This window comes from Grampus griseus, assembly GCF_964374135.1.
Source record: "Grampus griseus genome assembly, chromosome: 8".
Classification (NCBI taxonomy): Eukaryota; Metazoa; Chordata; class Mammalia; order Artiodactyla; family Delphinidae; genus Grampus; species Grampus griseus.
Genome location: NC_139002.1, coordinates 73,645,184 through 73,669,008, shown reverse-complemented (window position 1 = coordinate 73,669,008; position 23,825 = coordinate 73,645,184). Strand labels below are relative to the sequence as shown.

General features: G+C 44.8%; 1 protein-coding gene across 1 annotated transcript; it reads left to right on the top strand.

Annotated features, from left to right (window-relative positions):
• Positions 1-1,113: 1,113 nt before the first annotated feature.
• On the top strand, positions 1,114-20,778 carry CSRP3 (cysteine and glycine rich protein 3). The gene is made up of 6 exons (XM_082660882.1): positions 1,114-1,249; positions 10,253-10,392; positions 14,631-14,799; positions 16,525-16,657; positions 18,747-18,840; positions 20,449-20,778. Exons 2-6 carry the CDS (start codon positions 10,281-10,283, stop codon positions 20,523-20,525), a joined length of 585 nt encoding a protein of 194 aa, XP_082517008.1. The 5' UTR covers positions 1,114-1,249; positions 10,253-10,280; the 3' UTR covers positions 20,526-20,778.
• Positions 20,779-23,825: the final 3,047 nt, after the last annotated feature.

Below are 23,825 nucleotides of genomic sequence, written 5' to 3'. Positions count from 1 at the left end.
GTACCTTCTAACTTTAACATTCTAGAATACTCGCCATTTCCCCATTTCTACAACAAATACACTTCTGCATGAAAACATAGACTAGGAAAATCGCATATTAGGTTTTTGCTGTGTTCATATTCGTGAAATTAGCACAACCTTCTTTACAGTTATTTCCATCACTCAACCGCTTTGTGGTTATGTAATGAACAGGCTAATATGGCTGATTGGAAGGGCTGGATTTCATATCCCCCTCGGTTGGGTATTACCTACACCTAACCTCAACAGCTAGGTCAAAACTAGTGGAAACTGCCTTCCCCTAAGAGACAGATAACCTGGATTTTCATCTGGGACCTACCAAGACTCATTGTTTGGCCTTTAGCAAGTTATGTACCTCAGTTTCCTCAGCCATAACATGAAGAATTGGTCTAGTAAATCTCTGAACTTCTTGCCAGCTATCAAATTTTATAATTTATATGAGTCCTTGATGCTTGATCAAAACATATGCGCATTTCAGGCAAAGAGAAATGAGATCTCCAAAAACAATGTGGGTTCAGAGAGACTTACCAAGACTTGTAAATAGGATGCACAGCCGTGTTAAATTCTTAAGCAGAAAAAGATAACAAAGTAACTCAAACCTTTGGAAAGAAAGGTTTTCTTCATAGGATAGCGGGCCATGAAGTGACAGGACCCTAATGATTAACTGACCTTTTTTTCCCAAGCTCCTTTGAAGAGATTATCTAACTATCATTTCAGACAACCATGACTCCTATTTTTAGCTCTGAGTTTTCTTCACGAGCACAGTGACCTGCGTCTCAGAGTTACAAAGGGCTCCCAGATACGGTTCATGATTCATATGCAGGTACCTTGCATTGACTTCCAGGAAGGTTAGGGGGGTAGGAGCCAGGAAAAATGATTTTAGGTGTAAAACCTTTCTTTGCTCTTGTTCCTTTTCCCACCACTTGATCAGAAACGCACACTCCACGAATTGATCCCTTGGCGCCATAGGCGATTGGCAATTAAAACAGAACCCAAGAGATACTGTTCTCCAAGGGCCTCGCAGCTGGTGTGGGCGGGACGACACTCAGGGCTTTGGTCACCGGCTATTTCCAGCCTCTGATAGCAGTTGTGTTACTCATGTCTCATTCACCCTCTCCCCTCGGCCTCCCTCCCCTCCCCTCCGCAGGCCAAGGCTGGTGACAGCCCCCATATATTTAAAGAGGACGTGAGCCCCCTTAGGCAGTTGAGCTGACAGAGACCGCACAGGCAGGTGAGTGGAGCGAAGGGCATCAGGGCTGGGGGTGGGCTGGCCTGGTGGCCAGCTGGGACTCGGAAGGGTCCCGTAGAGCAAGGGTGTGTTTCACGTCCCAAGTACCAGCATCCACTCTGGTTCCGTGTGAGGAGGCTCAAGTTATGCTTGATTCTGGGTGGACCTAGTTGTCTAGAACATTCCTAAAAGGGTGATTAGCATTTGGGGGCTCAAGGAAAATCCACAGAGAATGAGTAAGGGATTATTTTCGGTCTAAAACTATTTCCATTATTCATGGAATAATGTTTCTTATCGTCTTAGTCAAAAGACCTGCATTCTAGTCCTAGGACCACGTAAATGAAAGGATGCGTGACTTTGAGAAAGTTCCTGCCCTCAGGGTCTTGGTCTCCTCTGCAATGATGGATGTGGACGTGGTGACAGTTTTCTAAACTGTAAAGCACTGCACAGTTACAAAGTGGTTGCAATAGATACGATACAGCAGAAGCCAGCTTTCCAATGCGCAAAATACAAGGATTTGTTCTTTTCAAAGGTGTGGGTGAATGACTCATGTCTATATTTCACCTTACCCTGTCTCTCACATAGGTAATACTCAATGGAGTTGTTGATTTAAACTTGATTTTATATCCCAAGGATGTTCAGCAACTGGCTTGCTTTTAATAATTTGAAACTAATCAAAGCAAGACCCAAAACAGACATTGCTGTATTGAAAACCCATTAAAAGCTCTGTTTACCGGGAAGATAATTCCAAGCTGGGGCTGAGGGGTGATTCCCAGTGTTTCCTCTAGGTTTCAGTAAAGGACTTTTTTTTTTTTTTTTTTACATCCCAGTGAATGACAGGCATGAGTGTGACTGATAATAAGAAGTGGTTTTAAACAATAGTCTGAGTGGAGCTGCTGCCTTCAGATCAAAGCCACTGCCTATAATTTCTGTTCCCTTCACTGAGCTGGGGAAGTGACTCCCCAAGAAGGAGGGGTTGGGGAACAGGTCTGAGGAACCTTGTCTCTCTGCAGTACAACTCAATGCAATTCAATGAGCTTGTACTGACCATCTCATGTGTCGGAACTGGTGTGAAGTAGAGGCATCACTAATGCAGGGAAGGTTGGGGATCAACATGGACAGGACAAGAAAATAGGGAAGAGCCTGTGTCCTCAGCTGACTTTTGGGACTGAATCTCAATGCTGGGTACATCCAATTCATTACAATTTATGTAAAACTGCTTTCTGATCCAGAAAATGTCCGGGATTCTTCTGGCTTGGCTTTGGTTCCATTCTGAACAACTCAGTCATTAAAATGAGCCCAGGGGACTTCCCTGTGAGTCCAGTGGTTCAGATGCTGCACTTCCACTGCAGGGACCGTGGGTTCAATCCCTGGTCGGGGAACTAAGATCCCTCACGCCAAACAGCACGGTCAAAAAACATAAAAAAATAAAATGAGCCCTGGCTGTTGGCAGAGCGTACAGCCGACCCTCAGGCTCAGCGCCCTCTCAGCGGGCAGACAGGTGCTCTGCAGCCCCTGCACAAGCCGTCCATTGGAGATGGAGGGGGCAGGCCAGGAGGCGGGGGGAGAGAGAAGGAAAGAGCGAACAGGGTCCTTCAACAGGCAAATTGCCATGGACTTCTTGGAAGAAGTGGAGACAGACTCTCAGTAGAATACAAATTCAGAAATCCTGGGAACTTGAAGAAGGAAATAGGAGAAAGCAAAGAGCATCAGTCATAGAGGCAGTTCAAATTCTAGCTCTGAGCATCACTGCTCTGAGTTTCCATTTCTGAGCAGTAAAATTAAAGTAAGCCCACCTATCCCAAAGGGATTTGTTAGAATCAAATGGGATAAAGTATAAGAAAGTACTTTGTAAGTCTAATAAAACCGTACAAATATTCAAGGCCTTGGAGAAAAGGCACAGGGACAAACCTGATGGGCTGCAGGAGGATTTCCTGCTAAGTACAAATGTGATGATAAAAGTCCAGAGGTCAGAGCAAATAACAAGCTGACCAGGAGTTAGAAGATGATTAATTTGTTTTACAAGAGGAAGGACACAGACAAGGAATATAATACACAGGGAATATAACTCATGAGGCAGGCAAACTTCCAATCATAACTGTGCCACTCAGATGTCTGGGAATACTATATCCAGAGTTGGCCTTCATGGCCAAAGAGAAATGTGATGCCTTCAAATGCGAAAAACTTCAGTTATTCATCACAATGAAGGAATTCAGGAGAAGAGACAATAATTGTCTTATTACTGGGACCAAGGAAGATGGAAGCTTCGGAGCCTCATCACGGGCCTCATCACGGGAAAGCGTAGATCGTGATTTGTTGGTCGTTTACTGCCCTGTGCAAGCTCAGAACAAAATTAGCCTATTTAACTGTCACCAAAAGTCCTGCAAGAAGTCATTCTTCAGAGGAAGTAATGAAAGTTCAAAGAAGCAAAGTAATTACTCAGGATCACACGGCTAGGAAGTGGCAGAGCCAGGATGTAAACCAGGGTGCAACGTGGTCTTAAAAACAATTATAAAGGCCAGGATAGAACAAAGTGAGTTTCTGAGAGTAAAAGTCAGCCACACCTCAGAGATAATTTCAGGAAAGATATAATATGACCTGTGCATTACAGCCTTAGTTTAAGGGGCAGGTGTGTCTACTCTGAATTTTAAAGCGATGAGAGCTGGGTTTATTTCTGTGCTGGGATTAAGCAACCTATCTCCCCAGGCTTTGTGAAAGGGCCTCTGGAAGGGGGACTTCATATATCTGTTCAGAAGCTTAGGAGGAAGCCGCTGACCTTGAATGTCCTACACCGGGGAGCTGAAGGCCATGGTCTCCCTGGGCCACAGTGACTCTGTTTGGGTTCACTGCTTCCCTTCAAAGTCCAGAGCACCAGAGAGGTCAGATGGTGGTAGGCACCAGAGCCGCCAAAGTGAGGAAGCGGGTGTCCCGGGGCACAGGCTCAGGACCCTGCCTGATGTGCCGTCCCTGGTGCCAGGCACCCCGATCCCCCCAAGGAGGCTGACTCTTTCCCTGGCCTGGCTGCATCTGTTCTTGCATACAGCACACTCTCAAGGCTGAGACACAGAGTTGGTTCACACTCTGAAGAGAAGGGCCATGGAGAAGGAGTTGGAAAGATTTACTTGTTTTAAGAAAATGGATTTTAAAACCATTTTGGAGATAAAATAATAACAGTAATAGTGAAAGCAACTAAAATTATTAAACACCTGCTACGTATAAGCATTGATGTGTAATATGTTAGCTATTATTATCTCATTTAACTGAAAACAACCTTCTAAGGCAAGTCTTCTCATTCTCTCTTTATGTGCATGACGACATGGGCTCAAAGATTTTAAGTAATTTGCCCGTGGTTGAACAGATAGTGTTTTTTTGTTTTTGTTTTGCGGTACGCGGGCCTCTCACTGTTGCAGCCTCTCGCGTAGCGGAACACAGGCTCCGGACGCGCAGGCTCAGCGGCCATGGCTCACAGGCCCAGCCGCTCCGCGGCATGTGGGATCCTCCCGGACCGGGGCACGAACCCGTGTCCCCTGCATCAGCAGGCAGACTCTCAACCACTGCGCCACCAGGGAAGCCCCAGATAGTGTTTTTTGAAACCTGGCTTAGTTCTTTCCAAAGCCCTTCTTTCCCCACATCATCTGTTCTACCTGGATTAAGAGACTAGAGAAGAGGCAGTGTTTGAGAGGAGACACTACTGGGCAGCTTTTCTGCAAGGTGAGGTTCTAGTCAGCGATCAGATCCCTAAACCTGTCTCAGGGCTTGAAGGACCCTTGAAGGGGACTTCACTACATTACAGCCACTTGGACACCCATCCCCTGCCAGGCTAAATCAATAGTGAGAAAGAACTCTCCAGCCCCAAAGGAGCCCTTTCCATGTGTGAAGAGCACTGACTCTGAGAAAGTCTTTTATTTTACTGAACTGAATTCCGCCTCCCTCTTTTACTCCCACCCATGAGTATTCTCTCTGTCCCATGGAGAGACAATGGGTCAATCAGATCCCAATTCCCATCAGCTGGGAAGGTTGGTTAATGGAGGTGCTGACCCTTGTGCCCTCTCGAGCGTGTTGTAAGCAGGAACACGGGACACAGAACCAGCTTAAACTGGGGTTTGAATTGTGGTTCTGCCGCTTACTGGTGGTAGGACCTCAGACAAGTCACTTAAGCCCTCTGATCCTCATTTTGCTCATCTGCAAAATGGGGATAACAAAATTTGCTACGCAGGGCTGTTGTATTTAAGGATAGTATGTCTATAGCAACTGATACACAGTAAACAATAAATAGAAGCTAATGTTAACAGAAGAACACAGCTTTGGAGTCAGAGCGACCTAAATTCCAACCTAGCCATGTGACACACACTAGCCACGTGACCTTGGGCAATGTAATTTCCCTGAGATTCCATGTCTCCATCTCTAAAGTGAATGTTGTAAAAGCACCTACCTTGAAGGGTTGTTGTGAAGCTTAAATGAGATTTACCATAGGGCCTGGCCCAAAGGCTGGGCATCAGACGCCATGGCTTTATAACAATATTATTATATTAGTAATAATTGTGATTATCACATAGATTCCAGATATGTGTTTCTATGATCCAAAATCTTTGCCTCAGTCAGTGTAGACAATTTAACTCACTATGTGGAATCAGGCACCTAATAGGACAACCAAATAAACCAACACTGAGATGAAAACAGCATTGTCGCTGGAGGTCTCTGCTCAAAGCCATAGCCTAAGGTTCCCTCCCTGGTTCTTTAATGGACCCCTAACAAAGAAAGAACAGAATCACTGAGCACCCATTTTATCTACACCACCCACTTTTGCCCTAAGGTATCACCTTTCAGCTCCACAGTTGGTAGTTTAAAAAAAGAAAAACAGAGTGTTGGATTAGGAAGAATGTGCCCAAGTTACACAGTACAGTTATACTTTTAAAAATTCAGACTGATACGTGACAACTTAGAGTTGTGGCAGAACTCATTAGCTCTTACGTTTTATAACATTCTGCGGTTTACAAAGTGATTTTACTCACACGAACAGCTACCGTCCTCCCAGCAATAGTGAAATAGATGGGACTAGGACGCCTGTTTTATAGAGAGGATATTGAAGTTCAGAGAGCCTGCATGGTTTTCTCAGATCACGCAGCTTTGCAGAGGCAAGACAGAACTAGAACTGTGGCCTCCTGCATCTGGTTTACAGCCTTCTCCAGCCCCTACTATAGCACATTCCCAGTATAATCTCTTCCACAGCACTACTCCTTACGAAATCCACCCAGGTAAGTCTCTCACTGGGATCTGGTATCTAAAAGTCTGGAGTCCACCCTCTCCCTAGTTGACATCACGGGGTCCTGCATTCCGTTTCATCCTCCTAAATTCGACTGTCCCCCCTTTCAGTCCTGACACACGACTTTGTGACAACACAGCCATCTCTGGGACTGGCCCAGGGAGTAGTGCCAGGTGATGTGATGGAGACTGTGATCCAGGTGACAAATGGGGCTGAGTGACGGGCAAGCCTATATTTGGTGTCCCACCTTCAATGACCCTTGCCTGTGTCAGGCAACGCTGATAAACAAATGGCCCACCCCTTGGTATCTTGCCTGCGTAAACTCGCATTCCAGGCCTGGCTAGGGGAGTGTTGAGACACAGGAATTCCAAAGCAATGCAGGAGGCTGAGAAGGTTAGATATGTAAGCCAGGACCTATGTGTGCTTTCAAATCATAGTGACTTAATTAGCAGATCGGTGCTATTTGAGTAAACTGAAATAAAGTGAAGAACAATGACTTACCTTTGAACAGCTTCTCAGTGCTGCTTTGAATTCCATCATCTTTCCATGAGCTTCACAGTGATCCTGTGAGGAAAGTGCAGGACATAATCGTCATTTTTGACCCACGTTAAGGCCGCAGGGTCAAGATTAGAACCTGTGTCTTCCAATTCAGGATGCTTTACAACACACGCTGCCTTTTGGCCTTTGAGCATCTGAAGAAGAAATCAGAGACGTCGTCTGTGTTAGGCCCCCATAGCTACATTTCCATCTTTAGAAGTGCAACTGAGCACCTGTTTAATTGAATGCTTATGGATTTCTATTTTGAGTTTCAAGTCCTGATAAATGTACGTCAGATATTTATGGTCACTTAATAACAACCTGTGCCAGGCTCCATTACCTTGTGAAAAAGCTATTATCTGTAATCTTATACGCACTTTGGAAAGTATCATGTGTGGACAATTGCTGAATACACACACACACACACACACACACACACACACATACACACACACACACACACACACACACACACACCCCTAAGAAGCATATCTCTTTCCCATTAACTTGCAGGACATGCCAATGAAATCTCCATTGAAGATTTGAAATGAGAAATTTGACCTGGGGTTGTTTTCATTGAAAATTTTCACATCATTAATTTCACAAGTGTCACTGTCGCATTCCTGGATATATACTGCATTTCTCCTCTATTTTACATTATGTTGAAACTCAGGACCAAAATGAACACGAAGAAAATTATGATTCTACCCTTTTCCAAAAAAACATACCATCTTTAGTCAGAGAAGGGTGGATCTTGGAAAAAGAAGTTGGGTAAAAAATTACCCCCAAATGTCACTTTTTATGCCTCATCTTGTTTGTACATGAGATGGCAATCTTGAAAATCTATTCTGCCCCTGAAAGTAAAAAATAAACAATTTGGGCTCTTTTAGGGCATATTAAGTTCTCCATGCCTTTCTGTGTGCTCTTTTCTCTGCCTGAAATATCCTTTTCCCTTTTCTCTATCTGGTGAACTCTTATTCACCCTTCAAAACCCCATTTAGATGTGATGTTTTCTGTGATCCTCCAACAACTCACTGCTTTCCTCCCCAATCTTAATGTCGGTAGCCATGCCCTCCTTTGAGTTTGCATAGCACTTCTCATAAGCCTCTTTTCTGGTACAGAGTATTCTGGTTCCTGCCTATCTTTCTCACTAGAATGTAGGCTTCTCAAGGCTAGGGGACAGGACACAAATTACCTATTTTTATAAGCTTTCCTCTCCTTCATTCCTCACCGAGTAATTAGTGCAGTGTCTGACACATGATAGGTAGGTAGTAAATGCATGGTGATTAAATGAATAAATGAGTAAATGAATGCAGACTTGATCCCAAGCCTTTCAATTCAAAATCCATTACGCTTCCCATTAAACTAAGCAATCTGAACTATAGAAATAGTAGCACTAAATGTTTCCTTTTTAAAAAACTTATTTCCTAAGATTTTACTGAATAAAAAGAAGAACCTGCTTCTCTGAGAAGGGTAGGATGTTCCTGGCTAACCTAACCTGCTTTTGGAAGCAGGAAAATCTCCTTGCAGGACATTTAGGTGGAGCGTTTCCCTTTGGTCCTAGTATCGGTTTCCATGGTCTGTTTGCTATTTACCTTCTTTTTCTTAGCAAAACCTGTCTTTCTTACGAGGCTGGGAGACACAATCCAGACCAGGTGACCCAGGAGGCTTAGTGTTAATTGCCAACTATTATAAGAAGGTGACTAGCTTCCCAGAAGGGAAAGAGAAGGTCAGAGGCAGCCACTTGGAATTGTCTGATAGTGCTTGGTGTCAATGACAAGATGAACACCAGGCTTCTTAGAAACCAAAGGATCTCAGAGAAAATTCAGCCCCCCTGGGACTGGCAGGATTTCAGATTTCACTGAGTACTGATGACTTATTTTAGTTCCGCTCTGGGGAAACTGAAAACTGGATTCATACTTACAGACAGACACAGAGGAAAGAGAAAAAAGTTTCTTGATGTCCCTCCTTGCCTAGTATCTCTCAAACATAATTCTCTAGTGGGGAGACAAGGATGGCCTGGGGCTGGCTATCAGCAGCTTCTGGCGGCAGAGGGTGCTTGAAGGTGTGCAAGGACCTGCAGGAGCATCACCTGTCCCTGTGAGCTCTGACGAGTACCTTCCTGCACATCCTCTGAACTCCACTGTGAAGCAACAAGGAAAAGAATGACCCTCTTCATATCATAGGTGGGAAAACAGAGGTAAACAGAAGCTCTGAAGTTCATCTCGATGCACATGGCAAGTTGCTGGTAGCCCCGAAAGCAGGAGGAGGCTTCCAAACCACTGATCTAGTGCAGTGCCAACATAGCTCATTGCCTGGGCAATGATATTTCTTAAAAAGGAATGAATGGATAGATGAAATAAATCTGAATAGAGTTTTTATATATTATGTATTTTTATCAGCAAGATGAGCCAAGGCTTTGCTAACCGAAGGGTGGTGCCCTCCTAGCAGCAACAGCCCTGCCTGGAGTCTTAGAAGTGCAGAATTTCCTGCCTCTCCCCAGATCTACCAAACCAGAATCTGCCTCTTAACAAGACCCAAGGTGACTCAAGAAGCGCTGAGCTAGATAAGAATACCATTTTCATAGGTTATTCCCACTTCTGATGGAATAATTTTTAAAACCTTAGGTGGAAGAAAATAACAATACTGAATATTTGCATACAATTTCAGATACACAAAACTAGCTTATCCATTCCTTCTAAGGACCCTGTGAGGTACACAGGAGCAGGGGCTATTGAAATTTAACAAAAGAGGAAACTGAGTCCCCAAGTGGTAAAGTGACTTGCTCAGAGCTTGCTCTGAGTGTCTGAGCTTATCCAGTGACTTACACACAATAACCATTTGCTGAAGGAATGAATGAACCACCAACAAACTGGGGCTGGATCCTGGCCTTCAGACCACAGCACTACTAGGGATTGGTTCACTCTTTTTTTTTTAAATTTTTATTGGAGTATAGTTGATTTACAGTTTTGTGTTACTTTCTGCTGTACAGCAAAGTGAATCAGTTATACATATACATATATCCACTCTTTTTTAGATTCTTTTCCCATTTAGGCCATTACAGCGTACTGAGTAGAGTTCCCTGTGCTATACAGTAGGTCCTTATTAGTTACCTATTTTATATATATTAGTGTGTATATGTCGATTGGGATTGGCTCACTCTGGAGGTTGCCTAAATTTAGGGTATTTGCTTTATGTCCTGTTAGACTTGACCTTGACCAGAGAGTCTTCGAGATGCCAAACTGGGGCGGAGGAGCGAAATGCGGAGCCTGCGGAAAGACCGTCTACCATGCGGAAGAAATCCAGTGCAACGGAAGGAGTTTCCACAAGACCTGTTTCCACTGCAGTGAGTTGGGTGAACGCCATGACGGCCCCTCAGCACTTCGAAGTTCACACTTAGTCACAGATACTGTGTATCAGTAGTTCTCAGAGTATGGTCTGGGGACCAGCAACATCAGCATCCCCTGGGAACTTGTTAGGAGTATCACTTTGGGGCCCCACCTACAGAAGGGATGGTGCTCTCCTGAGCACCCCCTCTCCAACCACTTGTCCAGCTCAGAGGCCGTTTCCCTGAAGCTCAAAGTCAGAACAAGCTCCCAGTGGTGAAAACTTGACCCAGTGGCGACATTTACAAAGTGTGACTTGACAGAGTAAGAAAGCCATCACTTATCTGCAGCCAGGATGGACTTGGCTTGATGTGCTGTCCCCACAGGCCAGCGGTCACTGAAGCCAGCTGCAACTGGTCTTTCCTAAGAAAGAACCTGTGTCAGGCTGGGGGGCAACAGATGACAATTCTGGAAGCGTCGGAAAGGGAAGCGTTTGGGGCACCATCAACTTGACAAGGGGAATCTTTACCGTCCCCTGCTGGACACAGTTTCACAAACGTCAAAACTAGGGGGGCATTTAAAACCCCGTGGTCCACCTGGGAGTCAGGCTCTACCCAACTCACGTGACTTTGGACAAGTCATTTCTCGTCTCTAAGCCTGGGTCACTGGCATCTGCAGCAGAGCCAGGAGCAGAGTCTGTACCTTCAGATTCCCAGTCCAGTCTCTTCAACACGACTGCATTCTAGAGTTTCCTAGCAGCTTAATCCTATTTTAGGAGAGCAGTTCTGTCTTGGCCACTTGCCTTCTTTGCTCCCCTCCAGTAGGTCTGGCTTAAGGGTTAGCTTTACTGGACATTTCGCAGACGCGCGCTCCCCAACCCTTCGTGACCCATCCGCCCCCATGTTTCAGCCCAGCAGCCGCAAGGCATCACGTTGCCTCAAGCTGTTTCAAACAGAACTTCAAGGGTTGGGCTCCATCTGTTAGGGCATGGAGACACTTCATCCTCCAGAAATAGTAGCACTTTCTCTGCTGCAGGAGTTTCCATTATCCCTTACCTCCCACAACAAACATAACTGTCACCAAGCAATAGGGGGAAACTGCTGTGAGTGATTGGGTGTGTGGATTTACTAATGTTTTAGGTTTTAATGATGCGTAATTCTTTTTAAGCCATCATACACATTCATCAGGTTCACCACTATCATCACAATGATCCAGAGTCACTGCTCAAGAGAGTTCATTCCATAACCCTCTGGCTCTTGTCCAAATATAGTTAGTGCTCTTTAAAAAGAGTGGGGGAAAGGAATATTGGAAAGAACGCTGGAGTTGGAGTGAAAATGACTAGGGTTTGAGTATGGGCTCTACCATGCACTTTAACTGTGTGACCTTGGGTAAGTCACCATTGTGAGCCTCAATTTCCCCATTTATAAAATAGAGATAGTTATACCTGCCACACAAGTTGATGTAAGAAGAAAGCTGGGTTTCTTCATCTGAGATCCAGTTTTCTAGGCCTTTATTCTCCTTTCATCAACTTGGATGTCTGAGTGGGTACAGGCAACGGTGGGGATGCTTTCCATGGCGAGGGGTGTCTTGTTTTCCCAGGCAGCAGGAGGATGCCCTGTTTAACGGAGCCATGGAAGAACGATGTGAGCATTTGCTGCTGCATCCCTTTCAACCCCTGGATATTCTCCTTAGAACCTGTGGGTGGGATGGGGGTCTGAGCAGTACAGGTTTCTGCAGTGGTGGACAGAAGGATCCTGGAGAGGAGCGTGATTTTCTGTAGTATCGTCACAACAGTGGTCTGTCCACAGGTCAACCTGTAGTTGCTGGAAATAGAGTTCAGAGAGGCAGAGTCTACCTTAGTTTGTCTCCTGGCCAGTGTTCTCCAAACTTCTATACTAATCTTAACCCCCCTACCAGTGCTGTCCAAAAGATATATAATGCAAACCACATATGGAAACTTAAATTTTCTAGTAAACTTATTTTTTAAAATGTGAAAAGGAACAGGTGAAATTAATTTTAAAACATTTAACCCAATATATCAAAAAATTGTAATTTCAACATGTCACCAATATACACATTATAACATCATGTGGCGGGTGAGTGGCTATGGTATTACACAGCACAGCTCTGCTGTGCCTGTGTGTGTGAAAGCTAGTCAGAAGCCAGGGAGTGGCTATAGAATTGGCCAGGACAAGACAAGGTATAGGCAGTCCTGGAATGATGGGAATGAGCACTGGAGTAGGAGTCAAAGGACCTGAGGCCAGTCATGGCTCTGCAATTTACCACTGTATAATCGTGGACAAGTCACTGATCTTCATTCACACATGCATGCATGCATGCATTCATTCATTCATTCACTCAACAAATGTTTACGGAGGACTAACTCTGGGCTAGGCTCTGTGCTACATTCTGGGGATATTAAAACTGTTTTGCCCTCAAAGAACTCAGAGTATAGAACACAAATGAATAGTCAACAAGTTGTTCTGAAAAAAAAAAAAACAAAGAAAACCAAGTTGTTCTGGAGATTAGTAACTGACAGCTACAGGAAGGGCAGAGACAGGTATATACCTTACATGCTCAAATATAAGGCAAATTCCTCCCAAAATTATTCCTCATAAAAAGGGTTTGCCTTGGCTTCAGAGTCTTATAAAGTCTCTCATGCTACAGGACAGTCTCTCAATTACTCCATTTATTTAAACGGTTTTTAATAGAAATTCTTACAAACAATATTGACATAATTATTTAATGAACTCCCATACGCCTGTTTCCCCAGCCACATAACCATCAACCTCTGGCCAATCCTACCTCATCTACAACCTTATCTTCTTCTCCCACTCTTGTATTCAATAACACTTTTTTAAAAAAAAAAATAAATAACCACTTGAGAAAGGCATATTAGCCTGAAACAACCTCATTCAAAGCTGGATGGCTTATAGAGATCACTTGACGGAACTGCTTTTTTAAAAAGGAGAAAATAAATTGAATGGCCATATATTATTATTCCTGTGGATATATGACCTCACCATTACAAGCACTAAGTAGCACCCTAAACAATCTTTAAGGATCATCATTACAAAGCGACATAGCAAGGTATTAGGCTGTGGAGATCCTACATACTTTTTAATGCTGCCCTAATATTATTGCTAATAGGTACTTCTTGCTGAGATACAATTTCCAGGTGACAGCCTCCTTCTCAGGTAAACAGGGCTGCCTCTAAAAGACACAGACAGAAGTAGGGATGAGCTGCTCTGGAGAGCTGAGTCAGCTGCCTCAGAAAGACACTGTTGAGAAGGGAGATGCTGATGTTGAAGATGCAGAGGAATAATTTGGATACAATTGTTTCCTGAATTTGTGTCAGATTAGAAAAAAGTAACATCTCCAAATCCATATATTGTTGATCTATATTATTAAATTAAATGTTACAAGCAGATATTTGACACTTTCATTTATATCCTTAAACGTTTATTTATTCAAGTTGGCAAAAATTTTTCTATTAATAGAAAAATCTAATTAATAGAAGATTTTCTATTAATCTTCTCTTTGGAAAAATAGGGGATTGTCTTACATACTATGTATAATGTATATACACAACATGTGTATAATAACTATACTAGGGTAAAGTATGGGGGGTACTTTACATTAGGTGATACAGTAACCAAGGGGCTTGAGCCAATATAAGCCTAACAGCAGGTCTTCATTGCCTCCCCTGCTTCCAAAAGTGGATCAAAAGAAGTCTCGGCCATAATTACCTCCTTGAATATCAAAGTGCTTTTCAAAATCCATTTTAAGTAGAGAAACTGCTCAATGCTGATTCTGATATGATTAAGAAAAAAATAAGTTCCTCCCCTGCCTCAGCCCCTCACCCCCTACTCACGCACACACAAATACACTCACACTTCCCGATGTCATTTGTGGTGAGACACTCAGGAGTGCATGTTGTCCCCATTCAGGGACAATATTCTTAGCTGGTCCAAGACCACACACCAGGTTCCAGTCCTGGCCTCCACCTCTTTCTAGCTGGGTACCACTGAAAACATTACTTCCCTTCTCTGTGCTCCAATTTCCTCATCTGTGAAACAGGACTGCCTTGGAATCTACGACTCAGGACAGATGCTCTGGTCAGGAATCAAAGTTGTGTTCTTGGCTGGTGGGGGGGGCCCTTGTGCTGAGTCCCTTGGCCCCAGTCAGGGTATTGGGGGTGCAGGGAAGGCGGGGAGGAATCTCAATGCTAACCCCCTGACCATCCTTTCCTCAACAGTGGCCTGCAGGAAGGCTCTGGACAGCACCACAGTGGCAGCTCACGAGTCAGAGATCTACTGTAAGGTCTGCTACGGGCGCAAGTACGGCCCCAAGGGGATCGGGTATGGGCAAGGTGCCGGCTGCCTCAGCACGGACACGGGTGAACACCTGGGCCTCCAGTTCCAACAGTGAGTTACTGTCCCGCTTCTCCCAGCCCGTAGAGCCCCAGCTATCAGGACAGTTCATTCTGTTCCCATGGCAACGTTTTCTGGAAGTGGGAGAATGGACTCTATTGCTGACTTGCCAACAATAGGAATACTCAGTCTGACCAAGTTCTAACAATGTGTCATCACTCCGAAGAAGACTCTCTTTAAATTATCTGCCTTTCAAAAGGGCAATTACTTTTACACCATGGCTCTTGGTTTGCATGTCAAGAGAAAACCCAGAATGTACAGATGTTCTATTGTTTGACCTTCGCAAAACTGCATGGAGTCTCTTTTCTTCCTCGTTGAGCATTTTTTGTGTAAATCACATAAATATGGCAGGGACGCAATGGCCATCCTCTGTGTGCTTGTCACTGAAAGATTTCTTCCCTTGGGTTGTAAGATAACTAACGTGTGCATCGCAGTGGGGAGTGGCTCTGTGGGGATGGGCCGTGCCTCAGAAGTAGACAATTATAACTTTCTGTAGGTCTCCCGTGCTGCCTGTTGCCAGTACAATGTTGAGGTTTCCCCAACATTATCCTAGGGAAGCCAGGATTTCACACTGTGCCACCTCCATCTACCAGTCTGCTCTACTTGATGATCAGGCTGACCTCCAGTCCAAAACTGAATATATACACTGACAGTCACTGGCCTGCAGCTGCTGCCTGGCCAGCTGGTACCCGGGCTCAGCTCTGTGGCGGGACTGGCAGAAAGGCCCAGCCCAACTGAGGCAGTGTCCCCCAGAGAATAGTGAGAGCATCTGAAGAGTCATCTGGTCCCTTCCAAAGAGAGTAGCCCATGGTAGAGCCTGGAAAACTGCAGGGATGTGTGATTAGTCATATAAATTTTTCTCACTACTCAAGCCCAACTGAAGATGCTATTTTAAAAAGAAAGATGATACCAGCTGCATTCTCTGTCTCACATTACCCAAAGCTCACTCTTCTACGTTAGGGCTTTCCTGTGGTGCTGCACAGCCAGGAAGAGTCTGGAGACCTGGGTTTCATCCCAGCTCCACCAGTTATGAGCTGCTAACCTTGGGCACTTACCCCTCTGGCCCATGCTCTCCTCCAGCTAGCCCTGCCTCCTTTAGAGGGTTATGGTGAGGCTCAAACGATAAACGTACAAGGAAACGCCAAAAGATACGGAATCACAGGGTTATTATTGTGCCTCTTTCTTAGACTTTGCTCTCAAGAGGACAGGGGACCTTTGGATGCAGGGTGACAATTTGAACTGTGATAAGCATCAGCTCATTGGACTATGGTTTGTTTAGTATCAACTGTCAAGATCCCATCTTGCCCTGTAATATTTTTACTCATTTTGGAAAGCAGACCCGTGGGTTTCAAGATGGTATAGAAAACCCTAAACGAACAATCACAGCAATATAACAACAAGACAAGGGTAATTATACAAGCTAACATATGTGGAACACTTGTGAAGTGCTTTACAACAGAAAGGAAAGAGGTAAGTGAATTCCGGCTAACATTCCTCAGCCCTTACAACAGGCCAGGGAGGCACTGTTCTAAGTGCTTTACTCATGTGGCCTCATTTAACCTTCTCAACAACCTATGAGGAAGGTACTTTGACTATCCCCACTTTCCAGATGAGGCATCTAAGGCACAGAGAAGTTAAGTAACTTGCTGAAAGTCACACAGCTAGTACCGTTTGCCAAGGGAAGTCTATAGGTTTCATTCATTTGTCAATTTCCACCAGGTCCCCAAAGCCAGCACGCTCTGCCACCACCAGCAACCCTTCCAAGTTCACTTCGAAGTTCGGAGAGTCGGAGAAGTGCCCTCGATGCAGAAAGTCAGTCTATGCTGCTGAGAAGGTGATGGGAGGTGGCAAGGTAAGGACTTCTATATGAGTCAGATGGGATGCTGGGAGGAATGAGAGAAGAAAGTAGGAACTGAGGGCGGGTGGAGGCCAGACCCTCCTTAGCTCCCAGGAACCACTTAGGAGCCACCCATCCTTACCCACTTTCCTGGGCTGTGACTGTCACCCTGCAGTGCCCTAGGAAACTGGAACTGGTGGATGGAATTCGATGCAATAAGCGTTAACCCACTAGGGGGAGGCACCCAGCTAGGAGCTCTGGAGAAACAAAGGCACACAGGCTCCCCTATCCTGTGTCCACAGTCCTTCCAGAAAAGTGTCAGCCCTGGGAGCTGTCACCACTGCATAACTCAGCCTGATATTGGCATCACACTGATGCACACAGCAAACACCCCACAGCAGTGAGAAGCATCCTCGCTCACAAATGTCCTGGCAATAGGGAAAGTCATCTGATGTCTGAGACAGTAACACACACTTGTCTACAAGCTCCAGTTTCAGGCCTGAAGCCAAGGTGTTCACCAAAGGATCTGAGCCTGAAGAAAGACAAAAATCCTGTTTATACTAAGTAGGGGGAGGAAGCCCACAGAGAGTGTCTGACTCCAAATATAGGCACAGTCTCCACCCCAGGACAGGCCATTTAAATACAGGTGAGGACCCCGGGCTGTGCCTAGAAGACACGCAGATAAGAAAGCAGACAGTCTTCTGGATGATCCAAGTCACACAACTCTCTTCCATCAGAAATACAGGAAGAGTATCAAAAAGGCTACAAATAATAAACGCTGGAGAGGGTGTGGAGAAAATGGATCCCTCCTACACTGCTGGGAGGAACGTAAACTGGTGCAGCCACTACAGAGAACAGTATGGAGGTTCCTTAAAAAACTATAAATAGAGTTACCATATGATCCAGCAATCCCATTCCTGAGTATGTGTCTGGAAAAGATGAAAATTCTAAGTCAAAAAGATACATGCACCCCAATGTTCATAGCAGCACTATTTACAATAGCCAAGACATGGAAGCAACCTAAATGTCCATCAACAGAGGAATGGATAAAGAATGTGGTGTATAGGGACTTCCCTGGTAGTCCGGTGGTTAAGACTCCATGCTTTCACTGCAGGGGGTGCAGGTTTAAGCCCTGGTCAAGGAACTAAGATCCCACATGCCACACAGTGTGGCCAAAAAAAATTTAAAAAAAGAATGTGGTGTATATAAATGTGTGTGTGCTATATACATGTGTGTGCTATATATACCACACACACACACACACACACAGTGGAATATTACTCAGCCATCAAAAGAATGAAATAATGCCATTTACAGCAACATGGACGGACCTAGAGATGATCGTACTAAGTAAGTCAGACAAAGACAAATATCATATGATATCACTTATAGTGGAATCTAAAAAAATGATACAAATGAAATTATTTACAAAACAGAAATAGAGTCACAGATATAGAAAACAAACTTATGGTTACCAAAAGGGAAGTGGGGGGGTGGATAAATTAGGAGCTGGGGGTTAACGTATACACACGTTAAACATCAAGGACCTACCTACTGTATATCACAGGGAACTATATTCAGTATCTTGTAATAACCTATAATGAAAAAGAATCTGAAAAAGTATATATATATATATATCACTTTGCTGTACACCCAAAACTACTACAACATTGTAAATCAACTATACTTCAATTAAAAACAAATACACAAAGAATTAAAATGAAGTTGAATTCCCTGGATGATTGCCCATTTCTTCACCTTTTTTCTTTTTTCATTTTATATTCAATATGTTACCCACTGCCTCAAGTCCAAGTTCCCCTCTCTTCAGTATTTTGGATCTTCTAGAAATGGGAAGCCCTATTCTATTTAGTCTGTTCTGAAGGAATACATATGGAAATCACCTTGATCTATTCGTTTTTAGGGGTCCTAAGAGTCGCTGGCCAAGCCCGTAGCCAGAATAATTATTCCGGGGGCCAATTACGTGGGTGAACTGTTAAGACAAGGGCATGCCTTTACATGCTGCTGGTCAGGGGACTTAACACGGAAATAAATGCCCTGCCTGCCCTACTAAATATCCACCTGCCTGTTCTCCTGTGCCCTGCAGCCTTGGCACAAGACCTGTTTTCGCTGTGCTATCTGTGGGAAGAGTCTAGAGTCCACGAACGTTACTGACAAAGATGGGGAACTTTATTGCAAAGGTGAGTGGTTCCAGAGAAGACTCTCTTGAGATGTTTTCCCAGGGAGGGTTCTTGGCAGGGGAAGTTGTGTTCCTGCCGAGAGGCTTGTGTCTGCCCGGAGGCATGGCTTCTCAGCCTGAGCCAGGTTTGAGCTCACAGGATGGGGAGCAAAGCCACCTAAGGGAAAGTAACCTCCCGCCTGACCCAGCTCTGATCCCCTCCATAGGGACATCTGGGGGGACCTGATACTTACAGATGCCCAGTGGTTCCTGAGCACCTGGGGGGATAGAGGACAAGGAGGAAGCAGTGTCCTGACTGGCCTTGGAAGAGGCCTTAGGTCTGGACAAAAACATCACATTTCCTTTCAAAAACCTGAACACTCTGTCCATTTGACTGGCAGATAAGGGTGACAGCATTGCGGGGTGCACGGATGAACTGTGTTCTGCCTCTCCTGAATTTATCAAGACACATCTATCTCCTTCCTCCCTCCCTCCCTTCCTTCTTTCCCAGCCCCCTTCCTTCCCTCCCTTGCTCTCTCCCTCCTTCCTTTCTGACATTTCTGTTTCTGACGTTGCACATCACTTCATGATCACAGAAAGCGAACTGACAAGCTGGTTTCCCTTCTGGTCCTCACAGCTCTGCCCCTAACTGCCTCCATCATCCCTTTGTCTTGCAGAGAGGCAATAGAGGCTTAGCTCCTTCCTGATGCTACAAAGAATAAGGGACGCTTTAGGGCCAGGGCAATGTGTCCTCACCCTCAGAGCCTCTCCCAGGCCTTTTCTGTTTCTCAGCGGGGTCCTCCCACCCTTTCACTCAATCATGGTGCCTCAGGATCCCCAAATGTGTGTAAGAGTTGGGGAGAGGCAAGGGGGAGGACGCTACTAATCAAGACTGTAGGTGGTCCAGCTTCTCCCAGGATGAGACAGGATGGAAACTGATGCACTATCTGACAGGGGCTGCCTTCTTCTGGCAGTAGAGGGTACAGAGGGTTCTCAGCATTCACAGGCTATAAAATTCTAAAATGTTGCCACAGCCAGTAGGGAGATCAACCTATAGAGAAGTAATTGCATTCTCAAGTGGTACGAGCTCTAGGAGAGGATGCTACACAATGCAGGGCGCAAAAAGGGGCAAGTGATTGGCTGGGGGTGTCGGGAAAGCTTCTTAGAAGAGAAGCTTCCTCTGGGCCTTGAAGGGTGAACGTGGGTTTGGGAGGGGGCGTTCCAGGAACAAGGAGCAGTGAGTGCAAAGGCACCAAGGCCAGGCCATCATGGCTCGTTCCAGGAACTGCAAGCAGTTTTGTGTATCTGAAGGGCAGGCAGGGAGGCGGAGGCGGAGGCGGAGGCGGAAGCAGGAGGGGATGAGGCTGGGCAGGCAGTCGGCAGCCAGATTATGTTGACTCAAATGAGAAAATGTCTCTGAACACAACTAGGGAAGTGCAAAGAAGTATAAACAGTTTTATTAGCAGATCTAAAATAAATACAGTTCAATGTGTTTGAAAGTTAACTTACAAACACATTTGTCAAAAGGATGCCTCTCCCAGGTAAAAGGACTGTGCTCAGACAGAGGGAACTGAAATGATGGTGCTGACCAACCCCTTCTCTCCCCTGTCCTCTTCTCTCTCGTTCACAGTTTGCTATGCCAAAAATTTTGGCCCTACAGGTATTGGGTTTGGGGGCCTTACACATCAAGTGGAAAAGAAAGAGTGAAAAGTGCACCGTTTCTCAGGTCTCTCATCGGCCTAAAGCACTTGCCAAGTATCCTACCCAGATGGAAACCCCTCCCCAAACATCCTTTTGTTGGTAGTTGGACAGTGTTTCTCTTCAGAAGTGATCACAGTCTTTACCTGAAGTTAGAAGAGATCTTTGGAAGAAAATTATTAAAAGTCTAATCCGTAACAAATGCTTTATTATTTACGATACTTGGGGTGGGAGAGGCCATAAATAAAAGTTTAAGTGGTAACTTCTACGTCTCTGGATCTTTTCTTTCAAATAGGGGGAAATTTTCAAAAAAACAGAGAGATAGTTTAAAAAAAAATTGTGCAGAGGATGTAACGAATTTTGGTGTCAGCTGTGGAAAGAGTGAGGAGGAGGAGGAAGCCACGGGCAAAGGGAAGGCGTCTCCTAGAATCTGTTGGCTAAGCTTCTTTCTAGTTAGCGCTAATGGAGAAGAAAACAGGGGGTCCCGGAGGAAACAGACAACATGGTAGCAAATTCTCAAAGGAAAATCAAACTAATAAAACTGTTGACGAGCTGATCCTTCTGTCCGTATCATGGGCTTTGCAATATTACACATTTCGTGAAAACTCAGAAATGGCAACAAAACGTGGAGTTTGCTTCTGTGTTATAAACAACATGAGGATGATCTCCTTTTATTCTGGGACAATTCCCTAAGGTTTAGCAATTGTCTTAAAACTTCTCCTCCATCAGATTGCCTGACTCACGAATGAAACGCAGCCAATTAAAAATGTCTTCCTCTGCCTCCTCGGCGAGATCTCAACGGCTCAAGCGTGTGTATTTTCTCGCCTCTGCTTTTAACAACCACAGCATTTCTCCCACCACCATGCACTTCTCCATTATTTGCAGAAAATGAGAGCAAACGAAAATCTACTGACAAAAATTGTGAAACACTTGACTAAACCGTGGCTTTTTCTAGCTCCAAGTCCCAAAAAGGTGTTCTTTAAAATGAGCGTTTATTCAGGGTTGCTTACTTGCTGTCATGGACAAGGCCTTGCACTGACTTCATTATTTATCTATCTATCTATTTTTTGATGCTCAAAATGCAATTACATTTAATCATTTTCTCTCTCTGATTGGCATTAATAGAATGGTTCAGAAAAAAACAACAACAAAAAAACAGCTGGCAGAGGTTGTGTCCCATCCCACTTTCAAAGAGATAATATACAAATATGCTTTACTTGCCTAGAGACTCTCGCTGGGGTAATTCAGCCACTGAGTTCCACTCAAACGGCCTGAGGATGGAAATATTGTACATTCCACATCTCTGGGGAAGGAAGCCTAGGACAACGTATTTTTAATTTGTAAACCTTTTCCCAGAGCTATATAAGAGATCCCATCATTGTCGATCGAACAATTAATAACACCAGGGATGAAATGAATTAACTAAACCAAACCCCCTTTAACCTGCACTGACTTTAAAAGCAATATGCTACCTTGGCCCTTCACTAGGAAGTCCCCCACACTAGGGACTTCCAGGCTTGCTGAGGGGTAAGATACATGTGAAATGACTACCAGACAGTGCAACCTATTCCTCCTCTGCAGTTCAGTTACCAGCCCCACTTACCACACACCCAGGAGACAAGCAAAAAACTTCAGTCATCCTTAGCTCTGCCCTCTCCCACATCCCCCCTTGCCTCATTCCCCAAGCCTCCCTGATTCTGACTCCTCCACGCCCACTCTTCGGTATGTGTATCAATCGGCTACGGCTGCCATAACAGAGTACCATGGAATAGGTGGCTTAAACAACACAAATCGTTTTTTCACAGTTCCGGAGCCTAGAAATCTGAGATTAAGGTGTCAGCAGGGTTGCTGTCTTCTGAAGTCTCTCCTTGGCTGGTAGATGGCTGCCTTCTCCCTGTGTCTTCACATGGTCTTCCCTTTCTGTATGTGTGTGTGTTGTAATTACCTCTTCTTATAAGGACACGAGTCATCCTGGATTAGGGACCACCTGAATCACCTCGTTTTAACTTAATTATCTCTGTAATACCCTATCTCCAATTATAGTCACATTCTGAGATACTGGGGGTTAGGACTTGGACATAGGAGTTTGGGGGTATGGGGGGCACAGTTCTGCCCATAACAATATGTCATATAAGGACTTTCACGAATTGGTCTTGGACTTAACCCATTCAACTTAGCTTTAGACAATCTCTTCCATACAAGCCCCAGCTACATTCAAAGACCTGAAGCTTTCCAAATACTACAAGTACCCTCACCCCATCATGCTTTTGTGAACGCTATTTTTTTGCCTGGAATGTCAGGAAGATGGAACCTCCTCCCAACTCCTTAGCCTGGTGAACCCCTAGTAATCAAGTCACAGGTCAAATGCCATCTCCTCTGCAAAATCTATTCCTGAACTACCTGAGGAGAATTAATCCACCTCTGTATTCTCATAGCCAGTACATAATTAACACAGCACTTATCTCATTGCATTAAATTTTTAAACCCCCATCTGCCTCCTTGTTAGAATGTGACACACTTGTATTCACAGTGCTCGAAAAATAGTAGGCACTTAATAAACATTTGTGGAGTGAGTGAAGGGGGAGAGACTGTAGGCTGGACTAAACGCAAATTCTACTAGAATATAAAAGAAGGGATTATTATATACGGGAGTGGAGGGGCTTGGAAATGAAAAACAAAACAAAGAACCTTATTGTGGTTCAGCAGTGTCTGTGTTTCTCCTCTGCTTCCTGGGCACACTCTTCTACTGCATTTCCCAGCCTCCCTACCAGTGACCAGGACACATGCTGAGTTGGCCAATGGAGGCCCGGCCCCCTAGACCCCCAGAAAAGTCTCCACTCTCTCTTTGCACATCTGTGGATACAGAAGGCCCAGTGGACACTGAGGCCCTAGGAAATGGTGGAGCCATTAATTGGGAAGGAGCGTGGGTCCCTGCATGGAAGAACACCTGCTAATTCTAAATGGACTGTGACAAGAAGGAGAAATAAGTCTGATGTTGTGTTAGGTCACCGAGATTTGGGGGATGTTTACTATCGTGTTAACTTCCTTGACTAACGTGCACCTGAAATAGTGGATGTGCTGCATCCAAGAGAGCTGCTATCAGTGTCCATCCCGTTCATTTAAGTCGCAGGGAGCAGCATCAGGATTTTGCCTACTGTTTGTGAGATCAATTCAAATGTGTGCTCTCCAATGTGACGATACAGGCATTTGGGAAAAGGAATGAAGTTACGGCATGGTGATACGAGTCACACGACTGGGCTTGCTTTGACTTTAAAACAAAACAGAAACAAAGCCCTGCTATTACCTCCA

Excerpts from the sequence above, each read along its gene's own strand:
- CSRP3 (XM_082660882.1), top strand. The coding sequence starts at position 10,281 with ATGCCAAACTGGGGCGGAGGAGCGAAATGCGGAGCCTGCGGAAAGACC. Across the intron at positions 16,658-18,746 it reads AGGTGATGGGAGGTGGCAAG|CCTTGGCACAAGACCTGTTT; the intron begins GTAAGGACTTCT and ends TGTGCCCTGCAG. Across the intron at positions 18,841-20,448 it reads TGGGGAACTTTATTGCAAAG|TTTGCTATGCCAAAAATTTT; the intron begins GTGAGTGGTTCC and ends TCTCGTTCACAG.